This window comes from Lontra canadensis, unplaced genomic scaffold (assembly GCF_010015895.1).
Source record: "Lontra canadensis isolate GAN:19392208 unplaced genomic scaffold, GSC_riverotter_1.0 scaffold6, whole genome shotgun sequence".
Classification (NCBI taxonomy): Eukaryota; Metazoa; Chordata; class Mammalia; order Carnivora; family Mustelidae; genus Lontra; species Lontra canadensis.
The window spans coordinates 32,687,668-32,701,698 of NW_022631000.1; the positions used below are offsets into that span (position 1 = coordinate 32,687,668).

Here is a 14,031-nt window from a genome sequence, read left to right on the forward strand (position 1 = left end):
ACATCAATTGAGTTCATGAATTTTGGGTTTTTTGTTTTCTTTTGGTTCAATGATTAAAGTATTTACAAGCCTAAAGGAAGATATTCTATGTTTAGATTTACAATAAGACCCTTAATTCAGACTACTTAGAATACATAAAATCTGAGGAACCTGTTTCCATAGCACTTTACGAGCAACAGTGGACATTTTTATTCAGTTCATTTTAAAGACGAGAAGCTATAGCTGTGTGAAGAAGTCAAATTATTTGTCCAAGCGCATGTGTTGCTTCAACAAATTTTGTGAGCACTTTCTCTGTGGAAGGCAGCCAGAAAACCAAAACCTGATCCCTGCCCTCAGGAAACTTAACAGTCTACTAGAAGACCCCTGAAGTACACAGGAATCTGCAATGTCTGCTGCTGTCACTGTGGATGGAAGACAATTGAGAACCTCTCTCCTTTCTTTAAAAAAAAATTTGTTTTAGAATTCAGTGATTCATCACTTACATACAACACCCAGTGCCCATCATAACAAGTGCCCTCCTTAATGCCCATCCCCCATCTAGCCCATCCCCCCTCCCCTCCCCTCCAGCAATCCTCAGTTTGTTCTCTATAGTTAAGAGTGAATTTTATGGTGTGATTCCTCCCCCACATTTTTTTTTTTTTTTTTTTTTTTTTTTTTTTTTTTGAGAATACTCTCAATGGGAAGGGTGGTCAGCCCTACCCATGAGGCATACAGGGCCACGTGGGGAGCTAGTCACAGTCAGGCAAAGCTTCATACCAGAGGTACCTTTGAGCTGAATCTTGAAAGGTGAGTTAGGAAGGGTCTTCTAGAAGTAAAAAGGAGGAACAAATGCACAGGGCATGGCTTCAGCTGCTGTAGCCCAGCAGTTGTATGCATCCAGTGTGGGTAGGCATGGGGTGCAGGGGGAGAAGGCAGAGCCAAGCAGTAAACAGCAGCTCACGTTGGGGGGCATTATGTGCCAAGAGGAACAGCTGAGCAAGGTCATTTGGGAGCCACTGAAAAGTTCTAAGCAGGGAAGCAACACTTCAGCAACATGGGAAAGGCCTTTTGAACTTATTCCAAATCCAGAAGTCATTAAAAAAAATTGGTAAGTTCATATATATAAAAAAATTTTAAAAATTTCTCTATAGATGAGAAAAATAAGACTTAAAAAAGTAGAGAGAGAAATAGCAAACTGGAAAAATATTTGCAACTCACATATAGACAAGAAGTGTCTTCAGCATATAAGCTCAGAGAGATAAGAAAAAGTTAAGGGGAAAAAAAAAATCATTAGGAAATTGCAAATTAGAAAATAACTCCAGCAGCTAATAGCTCTGTGAGTTTGGGCATTACTTCATGTCTCAGTTTTCTGAACCTTAAAGTGGGGACTGATGATAGTTACTTCCCTTAGGGAGTTACTGTGAGGATTAAATTCATTGCATAAAGGACTTGGAACAGATCTGATTGACAGTAAGCAATAGGTAAATATTCAGATTCTTTGTCAGAATAGTTTCATAGTATGGACTCTGGGAAACAAGTGGGGGATTTTAGAAGGGAGGGGAGTTGGGGGCGATAGGTGAGCCCAGTGATGGGTATTAAGGAGGGCATGTATTGCATGGAGCACTGGGTGTTATATGCAAACAATGAATCATGGAACACTACATCAAAAACTAATGATGTACTGCATGGTGACTAACTTAACATAAAAAAAAAAAAAGAATAGTTTCATAGGTCTGGCAGGCATGTTGCAGAGGGATGAAGAGTGAATAAGATGTGAAACTGTTTAAACAGATTAGACTTTTCCATCCAAGAACCCTGGCAGGAGGAAGGAAATGAGGGCTCTGGAGAAAAAGTTGGTCACCAATTAAGATCAGACACCAGTTTGTACCTCAGATCCAAGTGTTTTTTCCTCTAGACCCCCGCTTTCTCTAAAAGTTGCCTTCACAGAGTTGGGGAGGATTATTTTTTTGTCTTGTAATGGAAAGTTTGGCCTTATGAATAAGCACATGGGGAAGTTGAGGATGCCGGGCTAGACCATGAACCATAAATTAAGTGTAATGGAGTGGGGTGGCGTATTGGTGGGTGGATAGGTTTCCTGGTCATTATTTGGGGACTTTGCTTATAACTAGAAGTCCAAGATATAGTGGACAAATGCAGAAGTCTGAGGTATTAAAAAGTCTGTGCATTACAGAAGACAGTTTGGTGGCTTCTCAAAACGTTAAAGTAGGATTACCATATGACCCAGCAATTCCACTGCGAGGTAAATACTCAGGAGAATTGAAGACAGTCATTCAAATGAAAGGTTTTCTGTGAATGTTCATGGCAGCATTATTCACAGTAGCCAAAAAAGTGGGATTGACCCCAATGTCCGTCAAGAAAATAGGTGAACTGATGAATAAAATGTGCTACATTCCTAAAGTGAAGTAGTGTTTAGCCATAAAAAATGATTAAAGTTCTGATACATGCCAACATCGAAGGTCCTGTATTCAATAATTCTGTTGATATGGACTATCTGGAATAGGCAAACTTACGGGGTTCGAAGGTAGATTACTAGCTGCCAGGGCCTGGGTAGGAGACAGGGGGCAGAATGGAGAGTGACCGCTTACTACATATAGGGTTTTATTTATTTATTTATTTATTTATTTATTTAAATGCAATTAGCCTACATATAAGTACATCACTAGTTTCAGATGTAGAGTTCAGTAATTCCTCAGCTGGTGCTCATCACATCACGTGCCCTTCTTAATTCCCATCACCCTGTTAACCCATCCCTCCACCAGTAACCCTCAGTTTGTTTCCTATAGTTAAAATTCTCTCTTGGTTTTTCTCCCTCTCCAGTTACTTACCATTCAAGTAATGAGAATGTTCTGGAATGAGGTGGTGATGATTATTGCATTGCGCTGTGAATGTGCTAAAAGTTACCGAATTACATGTACACTTTAAAATGCTTAAATGGAGCTGCCTGGGTGGCTCAGTGGGTTAAACCTCTGCCTTTTGGCTCAGGTCATGATCTCAGGTTCCTGGGATCGAGCCCCACATCAGGCTCTCTGGGATGGAGCCTTGCATCGGGCTCTCTGCTCAATGGGGAGCCTGCTTCTCCTTCTCTCTCTGCCTGCTGCTCTGCCTACTTGTGAAAGCTCTCACTCTCTCTCTCTCTCTCTGTCAAATAAATAAATAAATAAATCTTTAAAATGCTTAAATGATTAATTTTATCTTGACTAAAAAGTTATTCTTCAGCAACTCTTCTTTGTCTTGCTGGCCTATAAAATTGTTAAATTTTACGCAGAAGCTAGTTTTCTAAAATGCTGCTTAAAACCAAAAAGAATAAAAAGGCTTTTCTCCATAGAAATTATTTCAGGACTCTTAAGGAAATATTTTTGTTCATGTATTTCTTTTCTAGTGTTGGTTCTAGTCAGAGTTTCTTAACTAGGAGAATTCATTTATTCCACCGCGGATTGTCTGGATTCTTTTCTTTGGTCATTTTAGTAGTTTTTTCTTTAAAAAAAAAAAAAACAAAACAAAAACAGAAATAAAATGAGTTTAATCTCCTAATAATAAATTTGGAAACAAACAACACTTATAATGCCAGGTTTTTGCTTTCAAAAAAGCATTGACATCTTGAAAACTGCTGCTGATTTTAGATCTTAATTTTTGCCTCATGGGATGTGAGGAATCCATAAAAATCAATCTATTTTAAAAACTATATAGAATAAAAGATATACTTCCCCCGTTTCCTGAACCAAGAACTGCTCTAGGGTGGTGTATACTCTGGACCTTAGCCGAAGAACGCCCTCAGTGTATCCCGTAGGCTTACACGCACTAGCAAGATAGCTCTGTGTTCTCCACAACTGCAGCCCTTTCATGGGACCAAACCCGACACCTGATCCCTTGTGGTGACCTCTGGGGTGGGATGGTAGGGTCCCCCAAGTTGTCTAAGCATCTCTCTGTTATCGCCTTTTAAGTCTCAGCCATCCCAGTTGGATAATTGTTTGATTTGAGATTTGGGGGCTGGAAACTCCATGAACTCCCTTAATAGCTAGCTTTGAAAGTTTGAGGTCAACCATAATCTTTCATCTTCCTTTTTAAACCTTCAGGAAAGTAGTCTATAACTGATGAGCAACCTCCTTATAAAAGTCCCTTTATAAAATTAAAAAATACATATATGAACATATGTGCGTGTGTGTGTGTGTGTGTGTGAGTGTGTGTGTGTGTTTGTGTATGAAATCCTTTCTTAGCTTTGTTATTTCTTCTCTATACCCTCAGTTTCCTCTAGCTATTTTTAAATCACTGTTCCCTGAAAAGGATGGCCTTTGGTACTATTACAGCTATGTTTTATGTGTCCAAGACCTTTTGCTTATTCTCTGGGTACAGTTTTTAAAATCAGATTTTTGGCAATAAGCATTTCTGATAACTTAAAAAAAAAAAGAACTCAAGGATAAGGATTATTCTGTAGTTTTGAGAGTTTTTCAGTTGGAAACTGGGCACTGAATATAGAAAAAACGGTATGTAATTCCTTGGATACAGCCTTTTCTATGAGATTAAGATGGATTATTTTGGAAGAACATCCTTTGCATAATGAGAAAGTGGCCTGATGCTGTCAGGGATGAATTTCCATGAGGAAAACTACTATAAACTTAAGAGCAGGTGTTCTCCAGACTATGACTAAGTAAATATCAGTAGACAAAACATAGTTTGTAGGGTTTTTCCTGTTGAATAAAATCCTTTTAGTTGATAAAATGAATGTAGACTTTTTTTGTTTCTTGTAACTATAGTTATCAGGTTCTGTTCTGTGATATTTAAAATAGCAGCAATTTGGTACTGATAGATTTCCTTTTGAGGCTTTTCCATTTTAAGTGACTCCCTGTCCATCTTTTGAGAGTTACAGAAGGATAATTTTGGGCTGACCTAATAATATTTTCTCATTGAGTTTTAGTTGTCATATAAGCAAGTTAATAGTTTTTTCTATTAGGAAATAATTGTTCTTTCATTTTCTCTTGGAGAATATACTGTACTTCTCTAATTATATTTCAGTGTTATATACTTATAAAGTAATGATGTATATACCATGATAGGTATTGTTTGTTTAGATGGGAGTTTAACTTCCCCTTCAATAATCTTAAAAGGACTTTCATTTGGCTTCATACACTGAGTTTTTCTCCTTCTGTAGCCTTTTCCTTTAGTCTCCTCTTCCCGGTGGTTGGTCAAAAGAGGTGAGTTGACAGCCTACGTAGAAGACACCGTGCTTTTCTCAAGAAGGACATCTAAACAGCAAGTCTACTTCTTTCTCTTTAATGACGTGCTCATTATCACCAAGAAGAAAAGGTAAGCCATTTTGTGATGTTGCTGGCCGTACATCTGGTTTTAAAGCTCTGTAATTCAAATGTCCTTTAGGGTTGATTATCCTTTAAAAGTTTGTGATGTTAGACTTATAGTTTCCACATGTGGAAGTAGCATCCATGTTTCACTTTCTTTAAATTTCATACCCAGTTGAGACTCATATCATTCCAGCCATCCTCTGTCTAGCTTTTCCAGTGCGCAAGCCACTCTTCTGAGCGTTTTACACATTTTATCATTGGATTCTCATGACATTCCTGGGGAGGTAGCACTCGTATTATTCACTATCAGCATTTTTCACACTTCTTCTGCCATAGAATTTTTGTAGAAAACACATCAAAGTTGCTCCAGTTGAGAACAAGCTGGGACACAATTCGAGTGTTTGTAACTTAATTTGAAACCCACTGCTCTTAATGGCTACTGGTCTAGGAATTCTCCCTGTGACTGGCAGAATGAGAGCGGTACACCAGTACTTCCTTCTGAAGGGGATAAAGTCAGTCAGCTGGGAGAGTGTTTCACACACAGACACACACACACGCATACCCCCCTCAGCTCTGTCTTTTTTAAGATTTTATTTATTCATTTGAGACAGAGAGACAGAGCACAAGTGGGAGGGAGCTGCAGGCAGAGGCAGAGGGAGAAGCAGACTCCCCACGGAGCAGGGAGCCTGATGGAGGACTCGATGCCAGGACCCCGAGATCATGACCTGAGCCAAAGGCAGATGCTTAACCATCTGAGCCATTCAGGGGCCCCAACTCTGTCTTTCTTTAGGGAACATTCTTCATCAAGTGTACTCAGTGTCTTGAGGGATTGCAAAGTATTTTTTTTACTGGTCCTTTGTAAATACTCCATCTTTTCTAGAATATGAACTTAGAGAAACAACAAAAATCTGCGGTATTTTTCCACATAGGAAGGCAATGATGGTGGACTGAACTGCTGGCATAAAATAGGTGTAAGTGTAGTTCATGGGGTACAGTTTAGATAGGCAAGGGGAAGAGAAACCTGGTTAACAGTCCTCTATGAATGTATAAAATAAATGTGCAGGTTTATCATGAGATAGTTTAAATTCTGCTTCTGAGTTGCTGATATTTCAGCTTGAAAATTCAAGCTAAATTGAAACAGTATGAGCTTTTCTTTTTGCTTCTTTTAATTCTCCTGCATTATGAATTATTTCAGCTGCTTGGCATCCAGCTGAAATGAAAATTATGTACAGTCTATCCTGAAAAGCCGTACTACGACTATGATAAATACTTAAAGATGCCACACTCTGTTTTTCATACTTAGGAAAATAGTGTTGCCATAACTTCAAGAAGAAATTATTTCATTTACCTGGGACAGTTTCAGCAGTCCCGATAGCTAAGTAAATTTGATAAATAAAAATTGGGGAAGGATTATAATTTTGTATTTTTATGTTTATTTGGTTTCCTATGAGATAGCATGTTTTTTTGGCTTTCTTTGAGATGTTTTGTTTTTAGGAGAAAGTAATTATATATGACTCTTCAAATGTCATTACTCTGGACTTTTAACATCTTCCAGCTGTTGAAATATTTGTTCTGTCTCAGTGGACCAAAAGCTGGAACTAAACTTTTCATTTTCTTGATACAATATAGGTTGATAGGACGAAGCTGATCTTAAATATAAATGTAGCTTTGATTATGATTTCTTCAGTGAGTTCATGAAAACATTAAGGGTATTTAAGCCAATATAGCACAACTTTTATTCTCAAACTTGCATAAAACTACCCAGTAAATAGACTTTTTGAACTTGAGAATTAAGGTATATGCTCTTCTACTCAGCCATGTGCTTTGCCCTCCACGGCAGATTTTGTCATTATAGCTGGTGTTGCCTTCACAGCTCTCCCACATTTATTTGCTCAGGTATGTTTGAACTTGTATTATTAGTAAGTGAAAGGAAAAAATATATACATATGGCTCCAACGAAGAGGGCAACCTTGGTACCTATCTTTGCCTTTACCAAACTGGGATTTCTTTTTTGCCCTTCCCCATGAGCTCCTCATATTTCTAGGAGAATAACACTGAAGGCTCAAGTTGTTTATGATCTGAATTCACTGTGACGGTGACAAGCAGACCGCAGAGACTTGATAAACAGGCTCGGTTAAAAATGTACAGTATGCGCAGCCGTATTTACCCTGTAGCTTCAAGGAGGCAACTGCAAATGCTTTGCATGCCAGAGGCATCAGCGAAGGAGATACGACAGCTTTGAAGACAGCAGTAATTTAGGCATGGCTGCGAGGTAGAGATAAAGGATAAATTACCTGTGCCAACTCTGGACGGCCAAGCCAGCCACCCACTGCCTAATTGTAATTCCAGGGTTCAGCCAAGGGGCTTAGCTGCTGGGTCTTCTGGGGGTTTCAGCTTCAGGGAGGCTCCTGGCTACCGGGGGAGACCACCTGGGAGAGCGGTTCCTCTTCCTCCTCTGACCCAGTCTGGCAGCTGGTTTATGCTGAGCATGCTGCGTAGATGGCTGTAGGTGCGGCCGCCTCGGCTCTGTGACCTGTGTGTCAGTGCCAGGCTTGTAGAGCTGGTAGTGACCGCAGGGCTGTCCTCCAGGGCAGGAGTTTTCACCTTTTTTTTAGATGACTAGAGGAAGTTTCAAGTCTCCATTAGCCCTGGGCTGGTTATGGGTCACTGTATTAATAGTCTCTTCGACCACATTTCTGAAGGATACGTGACCTGTTAGGCTCTTCTGGATGAGAAAGTGAATTCTTTGTAGTTGAAGCTCTGACTGCAGGTTATGTGGGTACTTCTAGAGCAGAGTTCTCACCTCCGTGCTCTTTTTTTGTTTTTTAAAGATTTATTTATTTGGGGCACCTGGGTGGCTCAGTGGGTTAAGCCTCTGCCTTCGGTCCAGGTCATGATCTCAGGATCCTGGGATCGAGCCCTGCATTGGGCTCTCTGCTCAGCAGGGAGCCTGCTTCCCTTCCTCTCTCTCTGCCTGCCTCTCTGCCTACTTGTGATCTCTCGCTGTCAAATAAATAAATAAAATCTTTAAACAAAAGATTTTATTTATTTGAGAGAGAAAGCACAAGCCAGGGTGCGGGGGTGGGGTGGGGAGAAGCAGACTCCCCGTGAAGCAGGGAGCCAGATTTGGGGTTCGATCCCAGGACCCTGGAATCATGACTTGAGCCAAAGGCAGATGCTTAGCAGACTGAGCCACCCAGGTGCCCCCCCACCTCAGCACTCTTGACTCCTGACAGTTCTTTGTTGTGGGGGCTGCTCTGTGCTTTGTAGGATGTTTTAGCAGCATCCCTGGTCTCTACCCACTACTTGCCTGTAGCCTCTCTTCTCAGTTGGGACAACCAAAAATGTCCCAGACATTGTTGTATATCCCTGGGTGGGGGGGTGTAAATTGCCGCCATTGGAGAACCGCGGAACTGCAGTGATGTCAGACTGTCAGCGAGTACTGCCTTCATGATAGGGGGGTGTGCAAATGTGTCCGACCTGACACAGCACCAACAGTAATATTGTAATAGGGGAACAGACTGCCACGTTATACTCCTAGAGTATTGAATAATAACCTATTTATTATTATCCATTACAGTGCACAGACCATCCCCATGTCCAGCCTCAGGGACCAAGTACTTTTATGTCCACATTTGAAATGTGAAAACTGAATCCAAGACCTAAATAGGTTCAGACTCTCAAAAGCCTTATTTTGTGAGGTAATTCACTGCCTTATTCTCCTTTGGTGCCTTCTCTCTGGCTTGAATCCCCTCCTCCCAATTTCTTCTGAAGTAAAAGCAGTTCCCTCTCTGTTAGTTCTTTTCAGCTGCTATAGCAGAGTCTCACAGACTGGGCAGCTCAAGACATTAGGAATGGACTGTGTCCCAGTTCTGGAGGCAGGGGTCCAAAATAAAAATATTTGCAGGGCCATGCTCCCTCCGAAGTCTCTGTGGAGAATCATGCCTCACTTCTTCCAGCTCCTTGTGGCTCCCGGGACTCCTTGGCGTGGAGTAGCATAACTCCACTCTCTGCCTGTCTTCATATGGCATTCTCTCTGTGTCTCAGTGTGTCTTGAAATCTCTCTCTCCTTATAAGGACACCAGTTATTGGATTTAGGGCCTGCTCTACTCCAGGATGATCTCACCATAACTTGATTACATCTGCAGAGGCCATATTTCTAAATAAGGTCCCTTGTACAGGTACCAGGGGTTAGGACTTAAGCAGACTTTTGGAGGACACAGTTCAACTCCCTACACTCCCCCAGCCCATCACCACTATTAGATTATGATCACATAATGAATAAATTGTGCTTAAGAATGATGTCTGAAGCCAGCAGTAGAACACACTTTTTTTTTTTTTAATTTTAACATTGACTGATGCCATTTTACATAATTTTGGAATGTTGTCTTGGTCATGTGACTTGAACACCTCCGTTTGGGACTCATAGGTTACCTTCATCTACATCTTCTCCTTCAGACCTGTTCCTTCTCCAGGGTCTCTCCTCCTTTGTTAAAGCCACTCCCTGCCTCCAGTTGCTCCACAATGAACCCAGAAGACGACTTTGGCTCTGTGTCCTCATTGCACTCCCCTGTCCAGCCAATCACTTATCTCTTAAGCAGCCCGTGTAATGGCTTCTCTCCTCTCCCATTGCCGGTGCCCTTGTGGAGAAACCTTGAATTCGCCTATGAGACATCTAACTGGAACGCCACCATCCCCCCAACCACTTGACATTCTATGGAGGAATGTAAAAGTATGCTTTTTAAAGGACACATCTACTCAGTCCATTTCTTGCAAATGGCCCTTCTGTGGTCCTCCCTTGTTCTTAGACATACTGAACTACCTTTCTAGCCACCAGGACCCAGTACAACTTTCTTTGCCTGACTTCTCTCCCTCCTCACTGATCTACTCCACCTAAGCCTTTTCTAGGCAAAGTCCTTTTTATTCTTGAGGTCTTGAGGTCTAGATGAATTGTCACACCACTGGGAGTTCTTATCCAGACCTTGGTAGTGGATTCATTTCTGTTGCTTTATGGTCCCATAAAACCTGTACTTTCTCTGCCATAACATTTGTGTTATTATGTGTTCACGTCTGTCTTGCTGACCTTTGTATACTTAGTGGGTAGCCCAGTGACCAGGCCCATAATGATCATTTATAAATGTCTGTTAAATTTGAACTAATTGTGGAAATATAAACAGTTGGAGTGAATGCATTACTCCAAGGGCAGGCCCCCCTCATTCTACTCCCAAATTAAAATTACTTTGAATTCTTCTTTATTTTTATCTTTATTTTATTTTCTAAAAGGATTTTATTTATTTATTTGACAGAGATCACAAGTAGGCAGAGAGGCAGGGGAAAGCAGGCTCCCTGCTGAGCAGAGAGCCCGATTCGGGGCTTGATCCCAGGACGCTGAGATCATGACCTGAGCTGAAGGCAGAGGCTTAACCTACTGAGCCACCCAGGCACTCCTGAATTCTCCTTTATTTTTAAAGGATATGATTTTTGTATTCTGCTCCCTTAGATATTAATTTTTGATTAATTTTGGCAAAAACAAATCTGGACCTCTGTTTATCTTGTGGCTTATCATATCTCTGGGATTTAACTATAAACTTATCCATAAATGCCATATAACCTCAATTTCAAAAACATTTAGGACTATGTTTGCAAAAGTGTGCTCTACAGAGGAAGTATTTTTAGTACTGCTTTTCTTTTGTCCTATCATATCAACTAATGTTTTGAGCTGAAAGGAAAAGTGTTATCATACTAAAAGGTTTAAAGTAATAAAACTGGTGAATCATCTCACAAACACACACACACACACACACACACACACACACAGAAGAAGTCAGGTGAGCTTGGGAAACCCTCCATCTCCATTTCTCTTTGGGAGATTCACTGTTGGATCACTTAGGAAAGCTTTTGGCCGTATGGAACAATTCTCAAATAACAGTGGTTCAGATCCTCTAGACAGTTCCTTCTCTCTGCAACATGTGACGAAGTGGGGCAGTCTGGGCCCCGTGGTCACAAGTAACTCAGCCCTTGTCCGTTCTTCAGCTGTACTGTGCTCTCTCCACTTTTTGCCCCCAGGCAGATAGCTTCACAGTCGCAGGTGGCTTCTGCAGGTCCAAGCCTCGTGATTTCGTTCAAAGACATAGGAGGGAGACAAGGCTTAGAAATAGAGGCTGACCAGGGGGGCTCTTTACTCAAGAGGCTTCCTTCCTTCCTTCCTTCCTTCCTTCCTTCCATCCTTTCTCTCTCTTTCTTTCTTTCTTTCTTTCTTTCTTTCTTTCTTTCTTTCTTTCTTTCTTTTTCTTTCTTTCTTTCTCTCCTTTTTTTTTTTTTTATCAGCAGAGGAAAACCTTTCCCAGACAATCCCCTGAAGACTTCTTATGTCTCATAGTTCAGTCATGGGTCCCAAGACTTTTCATTAGAGGGGAGGCTGGGAATGCTGGCATAGGACAAAGGGGAACGGGAGAGCCATGATTATTTCAGTTCAGCTGGGATGCGTCCCCTAGGGCTGGACATAGTGGGACGTGGTAAATAAGAAGCAGGGGAGGCTGACAGCTGATTAGATCAGACAGTTCCAGCCGCAACCTGGAAATCGTCTTTTCCATGGGACACTAATTAACATACAAGGAGTTTGGGAAGCCTGAAGAATGCTGTAAAAGAACTCAGGCTTGCCTTTAGGATAACTGCGAGGGAAGGGAGTATGGCCTTCAAGTCAAAGAAGCCGGAAGTGATTGGAGATCTAGAACCCACTTCTGTTTGGCTGGTGCTGCTTATCTGGCTGTGGTTCACGTGAGTGTCTTGTCGGTAGTGCCTTTTTGTTCCCATCTGCCAAGATGTGTTCTTCAGCACGTTCGGAGCACCGGGATCCATGGGCCTGATGGTGGGGGAGGGGCATTGGGCATCGTACTGAGAGAATGCAGAAGTCCAGTCTAGTCTTGTCTGTAACAGTAAATGTATCGCGTTCTGATTTGTTTTTCCATTCTTCTCCTGAATTCCCCACCCACAAACAATGTGACCGTGGTGTTTTCAGGTATTCCCTGCAGTTAGAGGAGTAGTGATCGTGATGATAAGAAGCTGTATTATGGAACATGAACAGTGTACCAGCAGCAGTGCTCCAAGTGCACAGGGAACGTACCACTGAGTTGTCAGAACAACCTAGGATTAGTACAGTTTCCATTTTATGGCCGAGGACCCTGAGGCAGAGAGAGGGAGCGGCTCTCAGCAAAGCCAGGATTCTAATCTGAGTTTCTGACTCCACAGTCCCCTCTCAGAACAATTTCTTGTTGCTCATTCTTTTTAAAGATTTTCGTTGTCTGTCAGAGAGAGAGAGAGGGGGAACATGAGCAGGGGGAGCAGCAGGCAGAGACAGAGGGAGAAGCAGGCTTCCCGCTGAGCAGGGAGCCCGATGTGGGACTCGGTTTCAGGACCCTGAGATCATTCATGACCTGAACCAAAGGCAGATGCTTAACTGACTGTGCCACCCAGGTGCCCCTATGCTTGTTCTTTTTAAACTTCATTTTTCTAGACTATTTTCACCTTTCTGCCGTCCTGTAACACCATCGGGAAAAATAACCTAGACGCTTGGTACATTTCTTTGTTTGTTTTGATAAACACCCTTACTGATCTAGGAGAAAATTAGAACCAGTACCAAATTGTACTGGCGAGCTTTTCTCTGCCGTTAGATAATCTAGCGTCAAAGTGTAGGGAAGAGTTTCCTTTTCATGACATTTCCTTCCTGAAGACATTTAAGGCCGTGGATTTGTACTTCCTGATTCCTTGTTACATAAATCTTCTATATATTGACATAACTTGGACTCTAAGACACATGACAAATCTTCATGGTTTTAAAAAAGGATTGTCTATAAAAATTACTACCAGATCATTATCATAAGTTCAGGGACTTAAGTTAGAACCCGAGTTTCCCCAAGGAGTTTGAATGCCCAGTGGCTTACAGCTGCACAAACTCCCTGGAAAGGGTCATAGCCTGCCTTGACCCCATTTTGAGTTTTTATATTTTGAAGGCTTTCCTATCATAGAAAGCTGAAGTCACCTGACATTGTCTCTCTTCCTCTGCAGGGTAAACTTCTTCCTCGGAAATTAATTTTAAGAGAATCTTGAAACGGCCGTAAGATTGTCTTATTCAAAGCACTTGTATTCCTGGAACATAAACCTTGGTTATTTCTGACCACTTGTGGTACCGTGTTCTAAATTCAGGATGGTGAGATAGACTAGGAGAGGCATGGGAGCCCTGTTTCTTTTCTTTTTATCCTCTTTTTCTCTGGCTGCCCCACATACTCTTGATTCCTCTAATGTCATGAGTAGTTTGGGTATCAGTTCCTCTAGCCCATTGGAAGAATTGACATTGCTATTCAATGCTAAAAGCTGTGGTGACCAAGAAGCACAAAATCCATGTCTGGGGTCAGGGAGACCTGGGCTCAAATCCTGGCCATATGATCTTGGGCAAGTTACTGTTAATCTTTTAGAGCCTCAGTATCCTCATTTGTAAAATGGGTTTAACAGTTCATCTTCTTCGTGGAATTTCTGTGAGAATTAAATAAGATAATGCATGTAAAGCTCTTAAGACAGGGGTGCCTGGGTGGCACAGTCATTAAACGTCTGCCTTCGACTCAGGTCATAAACCCAGGGTCCTGGAATTGAGCCCCACATCAGGCTCCCTGCTCAGCGGGAAGCCTGCTTCTCCCTCTCCCACTCCCCCTGCTGTGTTCCCTTTCACTGTCTCTCTCTGTTG

The 14,031-nt window shown here is 41.7% G+C and overlaps 1 protein-coding gene across 4 annotated transcripts in view; it reads left to right on the plus strand.

Annotated features, from left to right (window-relative positions):
• The window catches only part of ARHGEF26 (Rho guanine nucleotide exchange factor 26), a 113,217-nt gene that overhangs the window by 76,184 nt on the left and 23,002 nt on the right, over positions 1-14,031 (plus strand). For all 4 annotated transcript variants that reach the window (XM_032852547.1, XM_032852548.1, XM_032852550.1 and 1 more), the window contains one exon: positions 5,147-5,301. In XM_032852547.1, coding sequence (XP_032708438.1) covers positions 5,147-5,301 — 155 coding nt within the window. The remainder of the gene's footprint in view (positions 1-5,146; positions 5,302-14,031) is intronic.